Raw genomic sequence first — 27711 nt, forward strand, 5'->3', positions numbered from 1 at the left:
AAATATTTGCTTGTTTGCATGCTTTTTCTAGGGTGAAAGTTTAATAATATAGAATATATTATTCTACATTCTATAATATTATTAAATTATTAGTTTAATAATATAGAACTGAGCATTTCAAGAGTCCTTGAGATGATTTTGTTCTGGTTTTATATTGTAGTTAGAATAATCCTACTTCTGTCTTGACTGTTAATTAAATCACAAAACTGGAGTGTTGTTCTGCTTATTACCCTCTGGATGGGTATAAAGCAGACAGAGCAACTCCACAAAGCATCCATACAAAGTCTTTTTTATTGGTTCATCAGGCATCCTTATCAACTCACAGTTATGATGAGGTTCTTCTTAATGTCCAATCCTTTGCATATCTGCATTATGGTGCAGAAAGATAATAAACTCTCATCCCCATGATGATTGAAGCAGCTGAATGGTAATGGATTCAGGAAAGAGTGAGGAAGCCTCCCCCAACCGAACAAGGGTCAATTTAGTGACCAATCAGGATTACAGATGTGACCACATGACATGTACTACATTTCCCAGGAAACCTTAACTACATTTACCATGATGCATTCCCTTAATGGGACAGCTCTCAATTCCTAACTAACTATCCCAAATCCCATTAACTCTAAACTGTCTGGACAGTACAAGTGTTGATACTGGATCAAAAATAATGACTAGAAACCTGTCATGAGAGGTTCATTGAAATACAAATGGAAGAGCTACAAAAGGCTTAAGAATTGTACTTTAGCTTGGGAATTAAATGAAAAAGAGGAAGAATAATTGGGAGTTAGGTAGGAAGATAAAGGGATAACTCTGTATTAAAACTTTCCTGGTTAACTTTCCAAGGGTGGCATCTGAAACATAATTTCATTCTCCCAGACAATATCCAGCAGAACAGCCAAAAGACTATATTTGGAGAAATCTCAGCATCGTGAGAGACCAATGTTTTTAAATCTTATACCCAGTTCTATTTTGTGTAACAGGCAGATTTCTACAGTAACAATCTATGTTCTTACAATCTTTAATGTATGAGAGCAGAAATCATGTGCTTTCAAAGTATCCTGGATAACAACTCTCACAGATGCTTTCATTAACTGTGCAGCCTGGGTGTTGATGATGTTGAAATCCAAAATACCTGAAAAGCACTAGGATGCTAACGTATTTCATCAGATGCACATGTCTTCATCTGAGAGCAAAAGTCACTTCCAGGATGATTAGGGGACCAGAGACTAAAACATATGAAGAACAATTACAGGAACTGGGCATAGCTAGTCTAGTGAAGAGGAGGACCAGGCAAGACATGATAGCAGTGTTCCAATATTTGAGGGGCTGCCACAGAGGGAAAGGGTCAAACTATTTTCCGGAAGGCCAGACAAGGAATAATGGATGGAAACTGATCAAGGAGAGATTCAACCTAGAAATATAGAGAAACTTTCTGACAGTGAGAACAATCAACCAGTGGAACAACTTGCATTCAGAAGTTGTGGGAGCTTCATCGCTGGAGGCTTTCAAGAAGAGATTGGACTGCCATTTGTCAGAAATGGTGTATGGTCTCCTGCTTGGGTGGGAGGTTGCACTAGATGACCTAAAACCGTGATGACAAACCTATTATATGCATGCCACATGTGGCACGTAGAACCATTTGTGTGGGCACACGAGCCCCAGCCAAACCTATCTGCACTGCTTATCTGCACTGCTTATCCCAGCTAATTTTTGGCCTGTTTGAGGCTGTTTTCATCCTCCCAGAGGCTTGAAGGAAGCCTCTGCAGCCTCAGGAGGCCGAAAAACAGGCTTTCTGGAAATACTGAAAGTGCCCATTTTCAGTCTCCGGAGGGCCTCTGGAGCTTGGGGAAGGCCGTTTTCGCCATCCCGAAGGCTTGAGGGAAGCCTCTGCAGCCTTGGGAGGTAGAAAAATGGGCCTTCGAGAAATACCTGAAGTGCCGAAACAGGCCCGTTTTCAGCCTCCCGAGGCTCCAGCTTCACTTCATCTTGGTATGAAATATCATGGGCCTGTCTGTTTGCTTGCTGTACTAGTAGGAGAGAGTAAGGAAATTGCTTCATTCCTCCATGAATGGGAGACTGTTTCTGTACTAGGTTACACCACCTTTTGGTTGGGCAGGAATCAAATGTAGGAAGCCCAACCCTGGAAAGCAGCAGCTATGGCATATGGATATTGATGATGTGACAGAATGGCATATGTTCACACTAAGATGCTGAGATTGGTTTTGAACCAACAAACAAATGTATTTCTTCCAAAGTAAAATTTCTTTAGTACTTTTCCATTTTTTTCTGGAACAGATGTTGTATGACTCAGTCATATAGTGGCTTGAGCTAGGCTGTATGCTAAGCAGCATTCGGTATTAAATGGAGATTTATAAGGAGCAAGTCAAAAGTTTCTTTTTCCTAACTTTAAAATGGGATTAGATAACCAGCTTTTCTACCTATAAACAGCAGAGGTATTGTTGATGATTCTAAGAGAACATTCATGGAAGAATTCATGATATAATTAATAAAATAAGAATCAATACTTTTTTTCCTGCAATTTTGCCATTGCATTACTATTATATAATATCATTATGTGTCCTGCTACTGTAGCTTTTCTCTTAACAATGCTGGAAGGAACCAATGGCAAATCACTTCCATTTTTACATACATAATTTAAATATACATACATACACATGCACGCATACACACTAATATACACTAATATGGGGATAATAGGAGGAAAAAAGAAAGAGAAAGAAATCAAAGATACTTAAAAGTGGAAGAAAGAAAAAGTAAAAGAAAAATAGAAAAGAAAGAAAAAAACAGAAAAGTGGCATTTCATCTTTCCTATAGCAGCTATAAGTACAATTATAAATGTATTTATTTTTCAAAGGTTATATAATCCTTGCTATGTCTCCTAGATTATATCATTAAAATCATTAAAAAGTTCATTTTTTTCCTGTTTTACTCAAAAACCCATATTGGGTTTTCAGTCAGCAATACATGTAGATATTGTCTGCAAGTCATTTTCTTGATCTTGTCTAGAAAACTGCAAAATTGGATTTTTGAAGCCAAGTTGAAGGAGACTGTTTGATTATGAATTAGTTGATTATTTCCAGAGGGGTAGTCATTTCAGTCTTTTAAACAAACAACTAAATCTTAAAGCCTAATCCCAAAATAACTGTGTCATAAATTATTGTGGCCTATATAATCTTATGTTTGATGATAGGATTATAGACTGAGATCAGAAGACCATCAAATGTGGGATGTATGGATGATTATAATGACCTAATAAAGGAAGGTCATTTTACAAAATAGTTGTTGGATAACATAGAATATTTTCTTTCCTTGAATGTAACTATTTATTTCCCACATCCAAAAAACCCTATTGGTTGTGTATATACTTGCAATTCTCAGTCCAAGGATGATTCATGAAGCATCAGTACTAAAAAGAAACATAGATTTTCCCCTCACTTCTTTTATGGATGTTTAAACAGGAGGTAAACAGAAAAATAATGGAAAGCTTAGAAAGAAGATTGCCTGCAAAATTCATGAATGAAGCGAAGTAAAATCGGTTAAATATACATCTTTTCTAATCTTGAAGATTTAGGGCCAATTGTTTAGTATCCTGTAAAGCACCTATGGTGATTGTGAAACATCCTCCTCCTCTACCCCATCACATGACTACATTTCATGCTCTTCGCAATAGGTCAGTATTTACAACTGATTGCAGTGTTTTGTGGTCATATGATGGCTATTTGTGACATTTTTTTGCTGGTTTCCAGGAAAAAAAACCACATGAATTATGAACAATAGATTTACTTAATGCCTGTGTGATTTGGATAGTCAAAAAAACCAGGTCTGGTCATGTAGGTGCCTTCCTGACCTGTCCCTATTCTGCAGAACAATGCATTACATGCTATATAATACCTGCATATTTTAACCTTCTTGTAAACATATAGTTGTTGAATCACTATCCCTACTGAATAACTGTTTAATTATGAAAAAGCAATACAATGAGTCAGGTAAATGTTATATACTTGAAATAAATAGTATTGTTCCACAGTTGATATGCAGGGTAAGCACATGAAAGTTACAATATGAAGAAAAACTATTTTAAAAAGAGAATTATTAAGAATAACACAGAATAAGTCACATAATAAGTACTTGTTATGCTATTACTGTAGGTGACATGTCCTACTCTTTTATTCAGTAATAGTAAAAGAAATTAATTTTCTTAACCTGTCAGTTATTTTCTTTACCTATGATATCTGCTTAATACATCATAATGGCCAATTAGGAAATTTGTGATCACCCTGTTATTTCACTAGGGTTTGATGATAGTGCTACATGAAAAGTTAAAAATCCGTTTTATTATTGCGTATCCCTTGAATCCCTGTCTTTCTCAGGAACAATACCTTTCTTCTGTTTTATGGTTCAACATCTGTAATATTAAAAAACACACACATCAGAATTGGGTGAAGTCATTTGAAGATTAGAAATGGGTTGCCAGCAATATGACACTTGGATCTTTTCTCTTTGACATTTTGGTGGATATTTTTCCCATTGTAGTTTTCATAAATATGGAAATTGCAGTGCCTATATTTATCAGAAATAAATATAAGCTCAAGGCTGTATCATAACCCTTTTCCCTCAATTTTCTCCACAGCAGTCCTGGGAGACAGGTTGAGCTGAGTGATTGTGCTGACCCAGAGTCACCCAATGAACTGCTGTGGCCCAAATGCAATTGAATTTGTGTCTCTGTGACCTTAGTTCAGTGGCTATTACAATAATATTCATACATCCGACAACATATATTTGGGCTTTTTCACTATTATTTGAAATTAAAGATTTATGTTACTTTTATGTCTGTGGTATCTGATACACTCTGTAATTTATCATCAATGAAACAGAGAAGATTGTTCTTAGAGCAAATAGCATGAATTGCCTTAAAAATTGAGACTGTGTTTATCTATTATCTAAAGTATTTATACCCTGCTCTAAAGTTGAAAAAAACCTCACAGAGTGACTTAGGTTCAATCAATGAAAACAAGGCATTTCTGCCCCGAGGTTTACAATCTAAATGACACTACATCAAAAAAACAGAAAGATGGGAAAGGGATAAAAGAAAAGGAAGGAAAAAACAGAGTCAAAGTTACAGAGTAGAAGATCTGGAATGAAGCCATTATGTTTGCATATACATTGCAAAATAATCATGGAGGGCAACTCCTGCATTTACATTTGTACATACTCCTTTCTGAAGTGTGATATTCAAAAACAGACTGTTAGACTTGGCAGCAAAATATGACAACATAAAGTCCTCATTTTGATGGTGCCTTCTTCAAGGAAGGATCCCTTCCTCATTCTAATACCATAGAGTTTTTCCATTTTAGATTGCAAGTTTGATTTTATTGCCTAAGCCATGATAAATTTATTGAGATATACTTTTTCTGGTATCTTATCCTAAGAATCAGAAATATCATAAACATGTGCATAAAATTGTTAAAGTCATATTTACATTTTATTATTAAAAACATTTATATGTTGTCCCAACTCACAATGACTTTAGGTGACTTACTGTTCTGGCCCAAGCCTAGTTCACAGCAAATGAACACAAAGTATAGATAAAAGCAAACCTTTTAAATGCGTCTCTGTGAATTCTATTCGTTCACGGCAAAGAGTCATTAAAATTAATTGTCCCAGATAAGAACAAGCCCTTTCAAGGTTCTGAAAGGCTGCCAAGAACACGATTAATTGCAGATAAATGTCCAAAGCCAAAAGTCTCTGAAAACAAACCAGAATAGATAGGACTTTCACGAGAACTTGGAGTTGAAAGAACTTATTTGCTTTCTGCAAAGAAGCCAACCCCAAAGGCTGGTTTTTATCCCTTATGGGAGGAGCCATCACCTTGCAGCTTTACTCCCGAGTCGCCCATGCTGCTTCAGCTGCTCTTTTCTTCTAGCAGCCCTGTGCACATGCACACTGAGCACAGGCAACCCGGAGTCCTCTTCATCACTGCTTCCAGACTCCACAAGCTCTGAAGGCAGCAGCCCACTCTCTGATAGTCCTGGCCCCATCCCTGCATCACATGCAGGCCCCTCATCTGAGTCCTCGCTCTCAGAGACCTCAGCCATCTGCACCTGCTGCCAGCGAACCACAACACTTACAGAAATACAAATTCAACACAAAGCCTAATCCCTTCCCCCCGCCAGTGACAGCAATGAAACGAACCACTTGATGGGCTCCTTATCACCCTGAGATCTCCAGGTCCACTGGCAAAACCATGTCTTTAAGGCCTTTCGAAAGAGCATTAAGATTATTTCTGTAAAGATGATGTTCTACAGCAGCGGTCACCAACCGGTGGGCCACAGCCCACTGTTGGGCCATGAGAAAATTTTGGTGGGCCGCAGAGAAATCTCACCCCCAGAGCACCCCCCAAAACAATCCAGGCTGTGCAGAAACACAAGACTGCTCCCCTCCCTCCCCGCCCACTCACTCCTTACCTGGCAAACTTGTCTGCTAAATTGCTGTTTTTCCATTTTCCGACCATCAACTGTTCTGCTTGTGCCGGGAGATTTAGATTAGCTAGGAAGCAGGAAATGGTTGGATTTCTTGCTTTCTAGCTAAACACAAGCCGAATCTCCCTTAGGACTGAGGTTTGCTTGCAAGCAAATTGAGTGCAGACTCACGGCAAGCAAATTTGAGAGACTGAGCTAGCTGATGGCAGATAGATAGATCACTGAATGATTCTGTGAGCAACTCAATCTGCCTGCTTTGCCTGGTTTTGGATAAAAGTTGCCTTTTTATATAAAAAAATCAATATTTACATACATGGTATGTTGTGAGTTAATTTTGTGTTTGCTTGCTAGCAAATTTTATGTGACATACTGAGCTAGCCAATGGAAGATTTCTGAATGAATATGTGATTTTGTGAGCAACTCAATCTGCCTGCCTGCTTTGCCTGCTTTGGGGTAAAAGTTGCTCTTTTTTAAATAAAAAAATCAATATTTACTTGCATGGTGTGTTGTGAGTTAATTTTGTGAGTTTGCTTGCAAGCAAATTTGATGTGACAGACTGAGCTGTCTAATGGCAGATAGATAGATTTCTGAATGAAACTGTGATTCTGTGAGCAACTCAATCTGCCTGCTTTGCCTGATTTTGGGTAAAAGTTGCTCTGTTTTTATAAAAAATTCAATATTTATATAAATATTTGTAATATTTACATACAAGCCATGCCCAGCTAGTCACATGACCACCAAGCCACACCCACAAATTAGGCCACGCCACAGAACCAGTTAGTGGTCTCTGGGATCTAAAATTATGAGTTTGGTGGTCCCTGAGGTCCAAAAAGTTGGCAACCCCTGTTCTACAGGGAGAGAGCTACCATGAAGAAGGCCCTTTTTCCTGGTACTACTAGATCAGGGCTGTCAAACTTGCAGCCCACAGGCCTGATGCATCACACATGGGCCACGCCCACGCCTGATTTAGCGAATGGGAAAAAAGTCACTATGTCACTATGATGATGCCATGACAACACGAGTCTGACACCCCTGTACTAGATGAACCTCCTTAAGAGAGGGGACCTGTAGCATATCCTGCCTCCCTGCTCTGTTGGGGTTGGGTAGATGTAACTGGGAAAAAAAGTCTTTCAAATAACCTTGTTCCAGGCCATGTAAGGCTTTAAAGGCACCTTGAAGATTTGTGGGGACTGCTTGGGGAACAGCTGTTTGGTTTGGGGAGGGGTCTGTTATTAACATACAGTATTCACAATTGTCAGAAGTTTCATCTCAAGGATGTTTAAAAGTTTCAAATATATTGTGTTATTTAAATGCAGAGTTTGATCATACTAAATATTCTTCCTTGGGATTTAGATATGACCCACTCTGTTATGAAAAAAATAACTGATTCCATAATCATGTTTATGCAAAACTGTAGAGTCTATTGTGGGTCAATAGTATAAATAGAAGCTGCATAGCTCCGAAAATTATGTTTATATCTGCGGGAGAAAAGCATGCAGAGCTGGTAGGGCAGAGTTAAATGCATCATCTACTTAGAGTCACTTTCCAAGTCTAACCCCTCCTGAATTCTGTTGACATTTATCTGGATCCAATTTAGTATTGAACTTTAGTTAATCAGATAGTTGTGTATAGACTTGAATAAATCTGTGCTGCAACCTAACCAGAGGTCCTGCTTCTTCATACCTGACAATATCCCTACATTCACTGTGGGATGATGAAAAATTAAAAGGTTGCAATTGAGCATTTGTCAAATTAGTAATTCCCAGACCTGTGAGTTATTGACAGAGAACTAAATACAAATACAAAACAAATCATTTGAAGATAGTTTGAATTTAAGAAATGGTTACATTAATTTAAATAGCTATGTAAGAACTAATCAGATTGTGAGACTCACTTGCACACCAGATGCTTATTTTGAGTAACCTACCTCAAGTCTTTTCTTCTTTCTTTCAGATCTTTACCCGTTGGATGTCTAGGGCCACAGAGTCCTTCAAACAAGGAATGGTAAGCGGAGAATTATTTCAAAAGTTGACCTTCTCTGAAGTAAATGTTGTGTGTATGGTCACTTCATTGTAGGGTTTAGTGAATCTTCCTAATCACATTGTTTTATTGTTTTAAATTTTTAACAGAAGCTTTGCCTATTAAGCTTGCTTCCCCTTTAAAATTAGCTATCACATTTTGTGCAGCCAGAATGATTTAGTGTATTAGGGTAACAATAAGAAAGATCCATGCAAGTAGGATTATATATGTGATTCATAATCAGAACTGATATTTTAGTAAAATAAAAGAAGCTCCTTCCTAATCCAAGTGTTTCTGATTTTTGTAAAAAAAATAGCAATTAGTTTCTTGCCATTTTATTTAAAGATTTGATCTGTACCTGCTTAAAACTCTAGCTCAGGGGAGTCAAACTCAAGGCCCGCAGGCCAGATCCAGCCCGTGCTGTGCTTAAATCTGGCCCACAGGGCTGGCCTGGAAACAGCAAAGGACCGGGCCATGGTGCCTTTGGTAAAGAAAACAAGGTGTGCCCCTCCCAGTGTCCCGTTTTGGCCAGCAGGGTACTGCACGAGGCTGTCCAGGCCAAAAACGGGGCACGGAGGGGCTGCACATGGCCCTCCCACATCCCATTTTGGCCGACAGGGTGCTGCAGGAGGTGTCCATCCCATCTCCCTCTGCTGCCCCCCCGCCAGCCCACGGAGAACTAAAATGCTGATCCAGCCATCAAAGAAATCCAGTTTGACACTCCTGCTCTAGCTCAATGTTCTCAGACAATTTTAAGACATAAACTTCGACTCACAGAATTTTCCAACCAAATAAATGACGTCCACATATCATAAAGTTGCCCAGTCTGAGAAACACTGAAGACTGAAAAATCCCCCAAAGGCTGCAAAGTCTTGGTGAATCTAGGCTCTTGAATTTACATTTTTTTTCTCCAACTCTCTCACCGGAAGAGCAGGTGTATGGGAAAAGAAGTTTTACAGGTTTTCCAATTGTATTCCACTTTTTCTAAGACTGGAAAGAAGCATAATTATTTTTCCAGAAAGAAAGTATGGATTTAATAATTTTGTCTATGTATCAAACTCTATCTCAGGTTTAAAGGCTAAGAATTAATTGAAGCCAAATGTTAATATCCCAACACTGATTATACTGAGACCATAATACATTCGTAGATGAGGTTGAGATTGTCCAAATTTCCACGTTTGTGGTCATCTGGACAAGGAACAAAAGCTTGTGGGTTTCCCCCTATTTTTCTTTTAAATCTGCCTGCTGATGCATTGTAGAGTAAGAGAATGGCAGATTTGGGAGAGATCTGAGGCTTGAGAACAAAGAAGTTCTATCTTTTATATTCCAGTTTGTAAAAGTGAATTTTTTAATGCTGCATGGTCTATAGGCTTTTAGAATCAGCATGGAATCATGCTATTTGTATGTCTAACTCTGTAGAAAACTTATCGAACTATGAGAGGTTTGGACAGTAGCAGTTCTTATTTATAACTAATTTCTATAGATGCTCATCTCAAGCAAGTTGCTCTGGGTAGCAGGCAATCTATAATTAAAAACCATTATAATATAGTACAAAAATAAATGTATGTATGTGGCAGCCAAGAAAAATGGTTGTCCTAGATGTCAGTTTTCTTGATCTAGATGTCAGTCTAGATCAGGGTCACCAACCTTTTGGACCTCAGGGACCACCAAACTCATAATTTTAAATCTCGCAGGCCACTAATAAAGCTGGCTGGGAATTCTGGGAGTTGAAGTCCGCCAGGCTTAAAGTTGCCAAGGTTGGAGACCCCTAGTCTGGATAACGGTCGATATAGTAAGACTTCTGAACTTCACTTAAACACTGATTCTACCAGCTCAGAACCCCTGCTTTTTCAGATTTAGGGAGGAGGAGGAGGAGGACATGTTCTCGGGATACATACAACTGCCAGGCTTGCCACCAAAGCTGGGCCTGAGTTCCCAGAGAACTGGAAAGTGAAACCCTAAAAAGCCTGCCAATGGCTCATCCGCCAAAGTTGCAGTCCCGTTGCAAAGGCCACCAGTCCGCTTCATGGCTGTGAGAGTCCTTCCATGGGGTGGGGCGGGGGAGTGGAGAAAGAAAGAGGGAGAGAAAAGCCACGAAGCAGCTTCTCCAGCTTCTCCAGCTATGTCTTCTTTGTTGACGTGGGGGTGGGCATTTGGACAGGTTCCCTAACTTGAGCCAAGAGGCAGAGCATGTGTGTGTGTGTGTGTGTGCGTGTGACCAGATCAATTCAGGCTCAGTGGTGGAGCAAGTGCTGGGCTGCTCAATGGTGGCAATGCTCTCTGGAAGCGAGAGCAAAAAGGCAGCAGCAGTGGCAGTGGATGGGACTTTCCCCACCTGTCCAGAAGCTGTGACATGCTGCCCGGGCGCTGGCATGGTCATTTTTCCTTATTTCCTCACTTTGCCCCTCGCAAACAGCTGCTGGTAAGAGCTGGGCTTACCAGCTCTCTCTCTGCTGCTCTGAGCTTGCCTTCTTCCTTAGGGAGTCATCCTCCCACCCACTTTGGTGTCCTTTCTGCTCCCCTTTTTTTAGGCTCAATCCCTCCCTTTTTCTTTTCTGCCATTTCCTTGCTGGCTTCTGGTCTGCAGAAAAATTCCCCACCCTGTTTTCCTACCAATCGATCATTATTTGGGATTGCAGGCTACCGTCTCCAGCTCCGTTCTCAGGGAGAGAGAGAGACTTTTGGCTTCATGCAAGGAAAGCAGCAGAAGCAGCAGAAGTCTTTCTTTCTCTCCCCCAAAGTCCAGCAGAAATGAATATTTGCCAGTGCAGCTTCTTGGAGCAGGATGACTTGCAGGGTCCAAAGACTCATTTCTGGCAGAATCTGGGGGAGAGAAAGACTTTTGCTGCTTTCCTTACGTGCAGCCAAAAGCTGAAGAAGAAAAAAGCAGCAAGAAGCAGCCCGGTGGCCAGGCCAGGCATGGGGCGAGTGGGGCAAGTTCCCCCAATCCCCTCTTTCCCCTCTTCCCTCACTACCTTGTGTTGTTCGCAGTGCAAATGACACAAGCCTTGTGTTTCTGCCGGCCATGTGAACGGTGCAGCCTTGTGTTCCTGCGCAGCTTGGATTCATTGCTTGGGGGGTGTATGCTTTGGGGGTGACATTTCTCTGCAGACCACCAAAATTTTCTCGTGGACCACCAGTGGATCGTGGCCCACTGGTTGGCAACCACTGGTCTAGATATCAAAATCTTCCAGTGCGGTTTCTGCTAATTCCAAATTCCAAATCAACAGCAGGCCAAAAAAATAAAAAATGAAATTCTGAAACTGTTAGGACAGGCAGAATATGGCTTGTTATCTATAACTATTTAAACCCAAACCAGCAAAGGTTTTGCTTTGAAGAAAACCCTCTCCAATACTGAATTATACCGCTGAAACAACATAAATGCTATGTGTAAGTGGAAAATCGTTTCATAAATGAGTATCTAAGGAGATTTTCAATCATCCAGGTCATGGTTGTCCCAAAGGTGCTTGTCAAAAGCATCTGGATTTTCTTAGTTTTTGTCCCCTTGAAAACATTTTGTTTCTCATCCAAGAAACTTCTTCAGTTCAGTTCTAAAGAAGCTTCTCGGATGGGAAGTGAAACGTTTTCAAGGAAAAAAACTAAGAAAGTCTAGTTGCTTTTTGACAAACACCTTTGGGACATAAAATAAATGTGGACTCTAGTCATGGCTAGTGCTCAGAAATAAACTCCCAGGCTCAGAAAATGAATAAAGTTCTGGATGTAGGTCCAGCTGAACAACATTGTGGCCTTACAGACATGAATTCTGCCCTTCATTTTGTTAGAGACCAACATGGTCCAAGCAGAAAAAAATAGGAAGGTATTTCTTCCTTTCTTTTTGCCAATAACATTAATGTATCAGTGTTGGGGAACTATTGTCATAGTACTTTGACCGCAAAATTCCCAAGGTCTCCCAGGGACATTGGAGGGATGGTGATGGTCCCTATTTTATACATCAGCTTGAAACTGTACTGCACAAAACCATAGAGATGTTGCAGGTTTCTCAATTACCCTAGAACAAGGGTAGGGAAACTTGGCTCTTTTATTACTTATGGACTTCAACTCCCAGAATTCCTGAGTGAGCCATAAAAGGTTCCCCATCCCTGGCCTACTGGTTTTTCAGTTGTGGGGGAAATCAATTTTTGACTTGAATGGGACTGTTTAATATACAAATGTAGGACATAAGTGATAAAAGAGTCAAATTTCCCTACCCCTGCCCTAGAAAGTCTCTTACTTAAACCACCAAAATGTGTTTGCTATTGAAATGGCTTCCTTCAAAGCTGTTATAGTGTGTTGATTAACCTGTTCTACTGGCAGGGCTACATTTTTTGAAAACTGTTCCAGACACTTAATTTCCCTCAGTCTCCCCAACCTTTCATGTTTAGGAAGGACTTATTTATATGCATTTACAAAGCAAGCATTATTATTTTTACCCGGTCCAAGGGTTGCTAAAGAATGATTACAAACACACACACACACACACACACACACACACACACACACACACACACACAGAGTATTTCAAGATTGGAGACATGCTAGCGTCTCCAAAATAAAGAAAATTCAGAAAATATGTTGAGGACTCTGAGGAGAAAATTCTTTTAGAGACCCCATTGGATCTTGCAGCTTGTGACTTGAGATTATCATGTTTCTATACCCAAGTATTTTCTTTTATTATTGGTCTTCAATTGGTCACAGAGATTAGTACTAGCCATGTGGAACTATTTAGGAATGCAAGCCGTGACAATAGGAAATGTTGAACTGTAATGGAATAAGGGCAGTAAAATTACACACGGAAAATGTTCATTAATTAATTGGAACCATGTGTTTTGTCTAATATCATTGTTCTCTGAGATACAAGAGACTGTATTTTTCCAAATAACTGTTATCATTTAACCTTTTCCATTTGGGAGAGCAGGAAAAAAAAAAGCAAATGGAAACTAACATTCCCCCTCTAAGAAATGTGTTGTACATTTATCTACAAAAGTAGATAATTCTCTGAGCCTTTTTTTTCTGTGCCTTCTCCCCCCACCCTGCCCTAGTTGCACAATGGGTGGCTTTAAATGGGAGGACTTTTTAGGGGTGGCCCCTTCTCTGTGAAACGATTTCACTTGAAAAGTTTTTTGAGTCAGGAGAAAATCATTTTAATGTTTTGCTAGCCTTTCAAATACTGCTTCAGTGATTTATAAAAATGCTGCACAATTTTATTCTTGGACTGGTTTATCTTCCATTTTGTCATACACTGCATTGTTCTGATACCCATTTCTTATTTTATCTTGGTTTTATCATTGTATTTGATCATCCACTTCTCATAGAACTTAATATAGTGATTGGTCTAAAGTGTAATATGAGTCATTTTTCTCCTTAATAATACTTACAATACTTCCTATGACTTCATGTATGAAAATTCTACAGGTGGGTAAAATGTGGGAATAGGGAAGGTCAGTTGTAGGGAATCATGATTATATTAGTAAATATTAATATCTATACCTGGATATATATTCCACACCAATCCTTAATGCAACGTACAGCTATATTGTGAAAAGAAAGAATACAGATAGGCAATATTTGTGCTTAAAATATGCATGCGGTATTAACACAGTTGGAAGGAATGTTACACATAATATGAAACAGAACACAAGTGTAGAGGCAGCTTTATGTGTTAGACATATTGAAAATTACTGCCTTATACTAATGGCCCCCAAATTTAGATCCAATGGTGTTTAAAAATATATGTACACATTTTTACACTTCATGGGTATATCACACAGGTGCTTAAAGAAATATAGACTCTTATAAGTGCTTAAAAATATTTAGGCTTCTATACAGATCTGGCAACCCAGAATCTAAAGCAGCGTTTCCCAAAGTCCCTGTTTCCAAAATGCATAAAACTGGCTTGTGTCCTGTATTCTCACAAAGGTCAAGTTCTGTGGTGTAAAATTCTCTCATAAAATTAGTTCAACTTTTGCCGAGGATTTTTCACACAGTAGGCAAGATGTTTGGCAGTGGATAAACCACCCTCCTCCTTCCTTAATCATCTTGCTTCATTCAAGAGGAGTGTGACCCCAGTTCTTTTCCACAGCAGTGTTTTTAATTTTAACTTTCTTCAGAGCCACTGAAAAAGAATCGGCCACCCAGTCTTTAGAATGAGCAGCTGCAATCCTCTGCAGGCTTCTCCACAGTCAAAGATCAGCAGTGCATGTTCCCATTTTTCAGCATTAAACATGGGTGGCCATAGACCTCTCCCTTTCTGTAGGTGGCAGATATTGTCCCTCACTCCAACTTCCCTGTCTGAAATAGTTTTGTTTGGCTTCCTCTGTCTGCTGAGTCAAACACATTTGGATAAGAAGAATTCAAAGCAGAATACAGAACAAGAGCCCTCCAAGGCTGTTGTGGCTTTTATCAATCCCAAGAATTGATGAGAAAAAGACAGACCTATTAAAGAATTCATTGCTGAAGATTCTCCTTTTGTTGTTCAACTCAAAATTGTCTTTCAGCTATTATTGTTGTCAGACATTCTAGCTCAACTCAGGTTTAATTTTGGCTCATTGTCCAATGGGATGTAAGCTACTGAGGCCTTTAGGTTATGTATTTACAATATCAGATTTGGATGAAATGGAAGCACAAAACAATTTGTAAACCAACTGGCACACTACACTGTATGTATATATAGGAAAGATGGTTTGATGTTTTTATGTTTTGTTTGTCTATGTTCGTTTTAAAAACCAATAAAAATTATAAAAAAAATATCAGATTTAGAAGATCCCCTTCTCCCAGAACAAATTTTTGGGGAGGTAGTACAAGAAGTTATTGATAATCTTTCCAACAGGTGGAATGGACAGTTAAATTACTGTATGACATTTCCATAGTTTTTGAAGTTTTATAAAGGAATGTGAGATGCTTGGCAGGTAGCAGACAGAATCTCTCAACGTAAACATTAGAAATATATTCTAGCTTATGCATAATTTTACCCAATAGCAACACATACACTCGACTTACAATCCCAATTGAGCCCAACATTCCTGTGGCTAAGCAAGACAGTTGTTAACTGAGTTTTGTCCCATTTTATGATCTTTCTTGTCACAGTTGTTAAGCGAACCACTGCTGTTGTTAAATTAGTAGCACAGTTGTTAAGTGAAATGGACTTTGTCTAAGACAAAGTAAATTTAATGCAAATCAGTACTTCAATACTTTAAATCAAATCAATTCTTAAGTTTGATTAAATTAAATCAAATAATCAATACTTCCAATAGTCACTACTCCTAATGCATTTTATGAATTTCTTTTTGCATGACATCCAGCATTACAATTTGGTAGCAAGTTTTGAACGTTGTTCTTTTTAGTACTGCTAAAATATAGCACAATTGTTATACTGTATGATGATTTTCATTATTATGAAAGATGGTTGGTATTTAGGTTTTACAGAAACCCAGATATTTTGGTGTGGAAGGTTGAAAACACCATAGGAATTATGTTTTCTCACTATTGATATAACAGTGGGTTTTGTAAAGAACATTCAACTTCTGTTTTAATGGTAACTATATATAGACCATCCTGGTCCAATTTCCATATTTTATGTACTTATATTTAAGATAAGTCACTTTAAACCGAAAAGCACCATTCATAGTTGAATTGGTACTAGAATTCATCATATTTGCGTGCTACATGTATTTACTTGGCTAGATTGGTAGTTTACCATTCTTTCATCAGGTTTAGAGCATTAGCATTAAGCATACCTTCTCTTGTTGTATTTTACCCCTCACAACAACAGGTTGAATGTGAAATTGAACAATGTGAACTTGTGCCTGGGCCCAAATCACCCAGAAATGACAGTGGCTTTGAACCTGGGTCTTTCTTTCCTAGTCTAAACCCTTAATATCTGTGGAGGGAAGACGCAGATGTAGAGAAAGTAGGGGTATATCTGTTTGTCAAAGTTGGCAAGATGGAACAGCATCATAGTGCCAATCCCATGTCTTTTGAATATGTATGCGTTGTTGACAATGCTCTGTCTACCACCTTCCTAGTTTTCACCCTTCTCTGAGAACAGTGCTAACTATTACATGCAGGAATATATACTGCCATATTTCTCAATCTGTTTGAAGTACTCTGGATAGTTAGAAAATTTATGAACATTAACATGGGATATTGTTTACATAGTTAGGAAATAATGTTCTTGGAAGCTTTCATTTCAGTTAGAAACAAAATTTCAGTGTAGGTCTCAGCAGTAGAGATAGATTTTGGAACGAGCTGAAATAATTGTGAAGAACTAAGGAAGTTAAACATCAAAGTAGCCAAAATATTTTTGTTTAAAAAAAAACAGATGATAAGTCCTGAAATGGAAACTTTCAAAAAAGCAGTTAAAGTTAAGGAAAAAAAAGCTAATGGAAGTAAAATATTAAGCACTCTTAAGTAACTTAGTGGTGTTTAAGTTGCATGCCTATTCTAGTTTTTAAGATCTTTATAAAAGCTGCTCTCTTCATTTTCACTTGCTGTTATGTCCTGAGAACTCTAGGAGTTCTCACTCAGGTCCACTCACTTTGAGTGGGCGTTCTTTCCCCTTTCCTCATTGGTTGGTTCTCCCCAGCAGCCAGCTATAAAAGCAGGCTGCGGGGTCCCAACCAGTTGCTGATGCTGCGAGCCAGTTCCAGGCGTGGCAAGCACGGTCAGCCCTTTATTGCTATAATAAAGTATTGTTGCACTCATGCTCTGGTTCAGCCTCTCATTGCTCAAACTTAACACTGGCGACGAGGATGGGATGGCTACCAGAAGCACCATGCAACCGCTGAGTCACTAGCCGCCGATCCGCAGCCCAGAGAGAGCGATCGGCGGCGATAAGGAAATGCTGATCCGCAGCCAGAGAGAGCGGTCAGCCAACAAAAAGAGCAAACAAAAAGAGCAAACGCTGATCCGCAGCCAGAGAGAGCGGTCAGAATCGAAAGTTAGAAGCGTCTGTAGCCGCTTGTTAGCCCAGCTACAGGAAAGTGAAGCGCTGCGAGCTGCAGCCGCTCAATATCAGGCGCGAAATTCAAGCGGTTGTCATTTGAATTTCAAACCTAAAAGGTACAGCACAGCGCTGTAGCCAGTCACTGACACCCACTCAGGCGCGAATCCAAACGCCATCAACGGCTAACAGCCTAAGCGTGGTTAACCCAGAGAGAAAGAGAGGATTTAAAACAGCCTCTCCTGAGCTGAAATCACTTGCCCACCACGGGCACTAAAACGTGCCTGCTGCCCCAGAGAGATTTTTCCTCAGGTTGTTCAACTGGTCCCAGCACCATGAGTTCCAATCCAGTCTTCCGGCGTTTAAACCAGACGAGGAGAAGTGGGAATCGTATAAGAACCGCTTCAATCATTATATCGATGCAGTTGGCCTGGCGGATGCGGGGAGCATCGGAAGAAATCGTATTTCCTGATCTACTGCGGAGCCACCGTCTCGATACTGCCGCAGCACTCGTGGCTCCTCGTGAGTTGAAAAGCGTTCCGTGGTCAGAGTTACTTGAAATTCTCACTAACCACTATTCCCCCAGGCCCTCACAGATTGCCAGGAGATTCACCTTCCGTATGAGGAAGCAATCGAGCAAGGAGACCATCAATCAATATATGGCCGCTCTCAGAACAGCAGCACTGCATTGTGGGTTTGGAACCTACCTGGAGGACATGCTCCTCGATCAATTAGTCTGCGGGGTCAAGGACCTCCACCTGCAAAGCGACTTCTCGCAAAAAAGACCTCAACCTCGCACAAGCAGTCGAGGAAGCCTTGGCAGCTGAGCTGGCAACAAACTCAGCCACCGAAATCCAGGGCCCAAGCTGACATCACTTCCAGTCCACTCCGAGGAGGTGGTAGCAGAGGAACCCATCAGTGATGAAAAGCAGAAGTCCACCGCCTATCCAACGACAGACGGCCGCAGGTAGGAGCCAAACAAGAAAACATCGGTCCACCCAAGCACATCACCCTGTGCCTAGCCTGTGGGGGATCTCATCAGAGGGCCACCTGCAAGTTTAAAGGAGCCACCTGCAATAACTGCCATAAAGGGGACACATCACGAGAGTCTGCCAAGCCCCCAAAGCGCAGCACAAAGGCACCCTCCCTCGCACTCGGGACCACAGAGGCAAGTATTGAACTGTCGCACGCATCACCTTGCCAAGCACACTTGCCACACTGTTAGTAAAATTTCTCTCTCCGTTTCCCTAGAAGGTAAACCGTGCCGCATGGAGGTTGACACAGGGTCAGCGCTCTCAATTATCTCGTGGAACACCCTTAAGAGGCTCCAACCAAGCCTATCCACTAGCCGGCTCCCGAAATGCCAGTTTGGCCTGAAGGACTACCAGGGAAGACCATTCCTGTAATCGGCAGAGGCAAGTTTCTTGTCAGTTTTAAAGCTTTTAAGGTCACCTACCTCTAGTGGTAGTTAACGGCAATCTACCCACCTTATTGGGGCTCAATTGGTTTCCCCATCTCGGCCTAGGGCTAACAGGAGTCCATGCTGTCTCAACCTCAGACACTGACTCCTTATTAGCTGATTACTCAGATGTATTCAGCGAAGAGCTGGGGTGTTATAACGGTACCCCCATCTCATTCTCAGTTGACCCCAAGCAGTCCCAATCAGGCTAAAACCGCGTGAGGGTCCCATTTGCTATTCGGCCAAAACTAGATGCAGAATTGGATAAACTATTAAAACAAGGGGTCATTGAGCCAACAGATTTCGCCAAGTGGGAGGCGCCCATTGTCACACCCCTCAAAAAGACGGTAGCCTGAGAATTTGCTCGGACTACAAGATGACAATCAATAAATTTCTACAAGTTAGCGCTTATCCTGTGCCCGTCATCCAGCACTTATTACACACATTCGAACCAGGCAGCATTTTTGCTAAATTGGACATGTCTCAAGCATATCAGCAGTTCCCTGTAGATAACCAAACAGCGGAACTCCAGACAATTGTCACTCACAGGGGTGCCTTCCGATGCAAGCGTCTCCAATTTGGCGTAAGTGTTGCCCGGGTATTTTCAATCCCTCATGGAGCGGATTTTGCAGGGCCTCCCTGGTGTAGTACCCTACTTCGACGACATCTTAGTCTCGGCCAGGGACAGACCCCAACTCTTCCAAAGAGTTCGAGCTGTGTTAGAGAGGTTCAGACAGCATGGCCTCAAGTTGAAAAAGAAAAATGTGCCATTGCCACTAGACAGGTGGACTTTCTGGGTTATAAAATTGACGCCTCTGGCATTCACCCCTGGAGTCAAGGTTAAGGCAATCCACGAGGCACCACTCCAACCTCCAAAACTGAACTACAGGCGTTCTTGGGGCTATTGAACTTTTACGCCTCCTTCTTGCCCCATAAAGCATCAGTAGCTGAACCCTACACAGATTACTGGATAAAAAGTCACCATGGCACTGGGGCACAAGGAAGACCATGCCTTTAACGCCGTCAAATCACTACTCACGTCAGAGCGGTACTTATTCAATTAGACCTTAACCTCCCTTTAGTACTGGCAGCAGACGCCTCCCCTTTTGGAATTGGGGCGGTACTAAGTCACAGGCTTCCCAATGGCGCCGAGGCTCCCATCGCCTTTTTCTCAAGGGCGCTCTCTGCTATGGAGCGCAATTACAGCCAGATCGATAAGGAAGCCCTAGCAGCTGTTGCAGCCGTGAAAAAATTTCACGAATTCCTTTTTGGCCATTTTTCGAGCTGGTCACGGACCACAAACCCCTCCTGGGCCTCCTGGCAGGGACAAGCAGACCCCTCAAGTCCTCTCCCTAGGATGACAAGGTGGACTCTCTTCCTAGCAGCCTACTCCTACAGACTTACACACCGCCCGGGTAAAACACTGTCCCACGCTGACGCCCTCAGTCGCTGCCCCTTGCCTGCCCGGCTGAAGACCCTGCTCCTGTCACGCTATTTTCGAGATCACCCAGTTGGACCTACCCATCACTGCCCTGGACATTGCTGCTAAAACCAAGACAGACCGAACACTCGCCCAGGTGCTCGACTGGGTGAGGAGGGGGTGGCCGGTGGCAATGTTGATAACAAATTCACACCTTTTAAGACTCGCATGCAGGAATTGTCAAGTCTGCAGGGCTGTCTACTATGGGGCACTCGGTGGTCATCCCGGCCTCACTGCGTACCCGAGTTCTGGAAGCATTGCACGAGGACATCCTGGCATCGTGAGAATGAAAGCGTTAGCACGCAGCTACGTGTGGTGGCGGATCTAGCGAGGACATTGTCAATTGGGTAAGTTCCTGCAACATTTGCCAGGAATCCCGTCCTGCTCCCCCATTGCCACCCCTACTAGATGGGAAAACGCCAGCGCTCCTTGGTCCAGAATTCACATCGACCTAGCGGGCCCTCTGCATGGGAAGATGTTCCTGGTGGTCGTGGGCGCCTATTCCAAATGGATTGACGTAGCACAGCTATCCACGACCACCACACTAGCAATCACCAACGTGTTAACACGCCTGTTAGTTACGCACGGGCTACCCGACTCCATCGTCTCCGATAATGGCCCACAGTTAGCATCGACTGAGTTCAGCCGTTTCGCTGCCAACCTGGGTATCCGCCACATTTTCACAGCCCCATTTCACCCTGCCAGTAACGGACTGGCTGAAAGGGCCGTTAGGACCACTAAAGAAGCCCTGGCAAGGTTCAACAAGGATGACTGGCACCACAAACTCTCGCGGTTCCTGATGAGCCAGCACTCAACTCCTTGTTCAGTCACCAATAAGTCCCCAGCTGAGCTCCTGATGGGCAGGCGCCTGAGGACTGTATTGGACAGACTACACCACAATACTGCCCTGACTCTCCCCTCGCTTCCTCATCGGGGTTAGACATTTTATCTTACAGGAGCCAGTTTTCGCGAGGAACTTCGCTGGAGACCCCCTGTGGATCCCGGGCGAGATCGTAGCCATCACCGGGCAGCGGTCGTATCGGGTCAGACTGGAGGATGGCGCGTCTGGAGAAGGCACATAGACCAACTGCGCAGACGCCTCAGCACCATCGCCAGCAGGGACCCAGAGGCACTAGGCGAGGGAGGCTTCATCCTCAGCCTCACATCCACATCACGCCCGGCGATCAGTTCACACCTACAGCCGGTTCAAGCCCGAACACGGACAGCGGCGCCCAGGACGGTTGACCAGCCCGATCCAGCCTGCGAGCACATCCCCAGTGAGCAACCCGGCGAGCCCAGGGCAGACCCAAACCGAGGGCACACTGGTGACACTTTGCCGACTCTGCCTGCCCAGGCAGACCCGGACGGACAGGCGATGTTCCAGAACTACGCCGTTCCGGGCGCCAACATAAACCTCCTGCCTACCTCAAAGACTATGCATGTTCACAGCTGGGGAAGGGTGTTATGTCCTGAGAACTCTAGGAGTTCTCACTCAGGTCCACTCACTTTGAGTGGGCGTTCTTTCCCCTTTCCTCATTGGTTGGTTCTCCCCAGCAGCCAGCTATAAAAGCAGGCTGCGGGGTCCAACCAGTTGCTGATTGCTGCGAGCCAGTTCCAGGCGTGGCAAGCACGGTCAGCCCTTTATTGCTATAATAAAGTATTGTTGCACTCATGCTTTGGTTCAGCCTCTCATTGCTCAAACTTAACACTTGCCTTGCCTAAAGAAATGGGGCAGGCAATTATTAGGAAAAAGATCTTTTCCATCCAAAGTACAGAATGCCTTCTTCAGAGAGCTTCTGCCTGGGCCCAGATTAAAATTGCTCAGTCCCAATTGCTTTCTGAAGTGTTTTTAAAGTTATTTTTCAGTCTATTTTCCTTATTGTTTTAATTTTGAATTACTGGTATATATTTTGAGCTTACAATGTTATGCCAAATGAATGCTGGTTTACATTGGAATTTGTGCTGATTTAGGTATTGGCTTCCTTTACGGGTTGTTTTTAGCTTGACTTAATTTGATTGATTTTAAAGTTTTAAAAATCACACAGGGAAGCTTTGGGCAGAAATGACGTAGAACATCCTGGAGTGGTTGCTTGGTTGCAAAAATTGTCTGGCATTCTCATGAGCTGAAGGAAGTGGGACAAATAAGCAAAGGGCTAAACAACGAAACAAAAGGGTGATGATTTGGGTAGGAAGAAAGAAGAAACCAAGAAGATAATAGAGCCAGGCAGAAATATAACCATGGGTAGAGGTGTAAGAAAGAAAGGAATGGGGTGGAATAATGTGTTGTATTGGAGAGCTGGGCAGCCAAAGATCTAAAAGATGGGACTTTGAACTCTTGCAGCCTTGGCAAGATATGTGGAAACGTAGCAGACAACCCTAATTTGGATGCTATACTTGAAATGCAAAAATCCTCTTCAGTGGCTATACAGGCAGTCCTTGACTTACAACAGTCCACTTAGTGACTGTTCAAAGTTACAAAGGCGCTGAGAAATGTGTCTTATGACTACTTTTCACAGTTACGACCTTTGCAGCATTCCCATGATCATCAAAATTCAGATGCTTGGCAACTGGTTCATATTTATGACCGTTGCTGTGTCCCAAGGCCACGCGTTCCCCTTTTGTGACCAAAAGTCAATGGGGAAGCCAGATTCACTTAACAACCGTATGACAAACTTATCTACTGTGGTCATTCACTTAACAACGATGGCAAGCAAAGATCGTAAAATGGGCAAAACTCACTTAATAAATGTCTTGCTTAACAGTGGAAATTTTGGGCTCAATTGTGGTTGTAAGTCGAGGACTAGTATTCCTTCAGTGCAGAAAAAGAGAAAGGCACTAGACAAACCAATAGGTTTTATTCCTTCCTATGCACTCAGAAAAGAGCTATACAGGTCATTCTCGGCCTATAACAGTTCCTTTAAGTGACCATTCAAAGTTACAATGGTACTGAAAAAAAGTGAGTTATGACTACTTTTCACACTTATGACCATTGCCACATCCTCATGATTACATGATCAAAACTCAGATGCTTGGCAACTGACTTACATTTACAACGGTTGCCGTGTCCCGGGGTCATGCGCCAATGGGGGAAGGCAGCCGTGTTACTAATTTAACAACTGCCGCGATTCAGTTAACAAAACTGAAGAAAAGTCGAAAAGTCGGTAAGAAAAGTCGTAAAATGGGGCAAACCTCACCTAACAAATTTCTCACTTAGCAACCTAAAATTTGGGCTCAGTTGTGGTCGTAAGTCAAGGACTTCCTGTAGTTGAGGGTCGTACTTGCCTCAGCTGTATCTTACAATCTATAAATTAACTAATGATAGACCTGACATTATAATGCCATGTTCTGGGCCTGTTTGGTACCAGAATGGATTCCCCCGCCCCTTAAAATGACAATCCCAACTCACCAATGAATAAACAATACTTTTGAAATGCTATTGTTATGGATTTCCATCTGGTATCTCAGCCCCTTGGTTTCCTATGAAGTCCACGTGATCTGCTGAGGGCTGTGGGTTTCCCAAGAAAGGGCATGAAACAAAGGCAGTAGAGAATCACTTAACTGCATACAAAAGGTGACCTTTTTGCTGACATTCTCCAATTTTGCCATGGTAAAAATGGTTAAGCATTTACCAGAAAGGATGTAGTCAGCCTGCATTAGAGCACTGTATGCTGAACTACTTCCCATTAAGAGATGTAGAATTAAATTGGATTTAAGGCAATTGCTTTTGGTTTATGGACTAGGAGCTTGATCTAAACACCCGACAGAATATTTTACATTACTTTACAGACAGGATTTTCAAAATGAAATATAACAATCTGTACCACTTTAAGCTACAAGTGGAGGATTTCATTAAATGTTCCCAAGAAACACTTAAGAAGAGTCTGCCTGCAGCTAAAAAAAGTGGCAGTAGCCAGCAACACCCATAGAATATAACTTTTCTCACTGAGTTATTAGTTTGATGTTTTCTTTCTGTTTGCTTTCACTGCAGCTATTGTTTGACATAGAGGGAATTCAGAAATAGTTCTCTTTGCAACCTGAAATAATGCAGTGTCATATCTGAGAGGAGACCTAATCTTACTTCTGATCAGAGGATATTATCTTTTAGGTACACATGCTTTCAATTCTGTTTATTCTCATAAAAGGCTTCTTAGTTAAGTCCTCTGTTTTCTGCATGCCCTGCTAATGATGTAATGCTGATGCAATAACATGCCACCTCCTTCCAACAGGTTCATGCAACTTCGTGTTTAAAATCTGGTGATGCTGGATGTTTTGATGCTATTGTTTTTCCTCCTGTTTGGGACTGGCTTTCTGTGTACACGTATAACTCTATAGGAAAGTCACATGGGACTCTTTAAGGAACTGTGTGTGTTTGTTAAGTACATGCTCAGATTATGTAGTTCTCCTCTTGTTCAAGTGATCACAGAGTTAACCAAGATAGTAGAAAACACTGTGTTGTTACTGAAAACTTCTTCCTTCCTTCCTTCCTTCCTTCCTTCCTTCCTTCCTTCCTTCCTTCCTTCCTTCCTTCCTTCCTTCCTTCCTTCCTTCCTTCCTTCCTTCCTTCCTCCTTCCTTCCTCTCCTTCCCTCCCCTTCCCTTCCCTTCCTTTCCTTCTTCCCTTTCCTTCCTTTCCCCTCCCTCCCTCATTTTTTTAGTAGCCTGAAATATTTTTGCGATGTTCGTTTTAATGCAACGCTTTCTATGGAACTCAAGTCTGTTTCTCTTTACCAGAACATCAAACACTTTCTCTTCCATTCAAATGTGTTGAATTTTGCAAACTAAATGTTTTGTGATTGGAGTCTAGGTTATGGTAGTATGAAAAACAGGGAGCCGTATCCATGTTTTTACAGTAAACTGCCTGTGTGTTTTTCAAATGAGGTGAATTACCAACTTTAATATTACATAGACACTATCTTTAGCTGATGTTTACTGAACAGAGAATGACTCATACAAGAAGTTACATCATGAGAGATGAGAAAACAAATGCAAGGGAAAGATTTGCATCTTTCGGGCTGTTTTCTCATATCCTTGGAAGTTAAGGGCAAGAGATTGGTCAACCTTGGTGGAGCTCAAGAAAAATGTCTAGCATACATGCCCAATTAATGTGACAACTCCCCAACTTTTGTGCAGCTGTCTATTTTTCCATATTGATCCAATGTTTACTATGTTCCTCCTCCTCCTCCACTTTATTTATTTATTTATAAAATTTATTGATCGCCTATCTTACATCAGGATAACAATTTGGATCAGGCACTGCTAGAATGTTTGGCTGCTGCCATTTGGATCCTTGGCTACTTTTTCCCAAGACCATCCTACTCATGCTTAAAAGAGGCTGCAGTGTGCCAGCTATCTTCTTCCTTTCAGATCATTTTCCTCCTTCCCGTTATTCCTTCTTTTGGGTTGCAGCCTGCAAAGGACAACATTCCTGTTCTCATTCTCAAAATTTGACTCTTCACATTGTCTTTGTGTGGGAAAGGAGATGAGGTATGGAGAATGTGGACCAGGGGTGTCAAACTCAATTTCATTGAGGGTCGCATCAGGATTGTGTTTGACCTTGGGGGGCCGGAGTCAGCATGGCTGGGGTGGACATGGCCAGCTTGATTTCACTTGTGTTGGGGGACGCCTGTGGTGGCCTGAGTGCTTTGCCGGAGAAAACGGGCTCCCAAGCTCTGCTTTCAGCTGTGACAGCCTCCTGCAACCATCTGCCAGTGAAAGCAGAGCCTCGGGAGGGCCACGGGCAGCCCTCCTGAGCTCCATTTTCACTGGCAGAGGCATTGCAGGCCAGTCCTTCACTGTTTCCAGGTTGGCTTGGTGGGCTAGATCTAAGCATTCCGTGGACTGGATTCAGCCCCTGGGCCTTGAGTTTGACACCCTTGATGTAGACCATTTTAAACTTGAAAACTAAGCTGGAGCATTTATAGATGCATTGATTGGACACCTTCAAATTAATCTCTTCCAATAATGATTGGTAAGAATTTCAGAGATAGCTTTTTTTTTTGTCCTGCCTCCTGAGATCTGGCATTGGTTGCACCTTCCAGGTAGTAATATTCACTGAGAAGAGTCTAACCTCTTTAATTTCTCACTCTGTGATATTTTGACAAATTGTTGTCAATCAGTCTATAAGGCCTCTCAATGGCAGTTGTAATGAAGCTAGTGCTTTGGTTTGTCAAGCTCTGTTTGACAACCTATGCTGGAAAAGAGATGGGTGTTTTCTTTGACCCTTAGGTGATTTTCTTCTTGATTGCTGTGGAAAAAATGAAGCTTATGTTGGCTTTTTCTTTGTTTCTATTATTTTATACAATGTAGTTCTTCCCCCCCCCCCGCCCCCAGGATTTTATGTAAAGTTGTCTTAAATAAAGTATTAAATTATGGAAAGGGTAGACTACAAATTCATGATAGCAAATAAATTTATTGAATATACTTCCTTATTCCGAATTTTTAGTCCTGATTGTTTCTGGCAAGGAGGTTTTATCCCTTGTGACTCATCTTCAAGTAGCAGCTGGCTGAATCTGAAGAAAATGCTGATTATTGCTGAATCAGTTTGCTGATATTTGCTGCTTAACTGCTTCTGCATAGCTTCTTTTGCACATGGAAGCAACTCACAACCTAGGAACTTATCAGAGCAGAAAATCTTAGCATCTGATATGTGAACTAGAATTTGAAGTAGACTTCTAGATCTACTATAAGGTTAAGTTCACACACTGCAGAATGTAATAATAGGATTTGTTTGGTTTTGGCATAATCTATACACTTGATTATGCCAAAACCATTAGTCATTGTTGTTTGTAAGCTGTGGTTCATGCCTGATGCATTGTATAACGCCACTTGTATTTTGTCAATCAGCCATGGTAGAATGAGGGAACTCAATAATAGTTTATTAATGAAAGGACAGGGTAGGTCAGATGTGAAATGCTGCTGGTTCGGCCCGGTTTGTCGGAACCAGTAGTAAAAAATCCTATTGGTTCAGCCAAATCGGTATTTCTGATGATCAGCTGGGTGACGATCAGCTGTGCTGCATAATTTAGATTAGCTAGAAAGCAGGAAATCGTCGAATTTCTTGCTCTCTAGCTAATCTAAATCGTGCGGCATGTTCCCTCCCCGCTGTTGTACTTACCTCGGAAGGCTTCAAAATGCTTCTTTTTTCAGCGCCCAGGAGGCTTCCCTGAGGCCCACTAGGCCAAAAATGGGGGGGGGGTTTGCTGCGAAAGAAAAAAAGAGAAAAAAACTTTTGAACACCCCCCCAGTCACATGACCACATAGCCACACCCGTCCAGTCACATGAGCACCTGGCCATGCCTACCTAGCCATGCCCACAG

The 27711-nt window shown here is 41.8% G+C and overlaps 1 protein-coding gene and 1 long non-coding RNA gene across 16 annotated transcripts in view; one reads left to right on the forward strand and one right to left on the reverse strand.

The window, feature by feature from the left end:
• Positions 1-27711, forward strand: part of LOC113435409 (uncharacterized) — a 263948-nt gene that overhangs the window by 121152 nt on the left and 115085 nt on the right. For all 15 annotated transcript variants that reach the window (XR_015743127.1, XR_015743136.1, XR_015743128.1 and 12 more), the window contains one exon: positions 8454-8504. Coding sequence is in view for 3 of the 15 variants with exons in the window: in XM_087930948.1 (XP_087787074.1) it covers positions 8454-8504 (51 nt within the window). In the remaining 12 variants the exon portion in view is untranslated. The remainder of the gene's footprint in view (positions 1-8453; positions 8505-27711) is intronic.
• On the reverse strand, positions 4028-27590 carry LOC148126344 (uncharacterized). Its single transcript, XR_015743137.1, has 3 exons — positions 27510-27590; positions 8428-8488; positions 4028-4426 (listed from the first exon to the last, which is right to left on the reverse strand). It is a non-coding gene; the product is annotated as an uncharacterized LOC148126344 (long non-coding RNA).

This window comes from Pseudonaja textilis, chromosome 3 (assembly GCF_049901715.1).
Source record: "Pseudonaja textilis isolate UNSWEBS1 chromosome 3, rPseTex1.2, whole genome shotgun sequence".
Classification (NCBI taxonomy): Eukaryota; Metazoa; Chordata; class Lepidosauria; order Squamata; family Elapidae; genus Pseudonaja; species Pseudonaja textilis.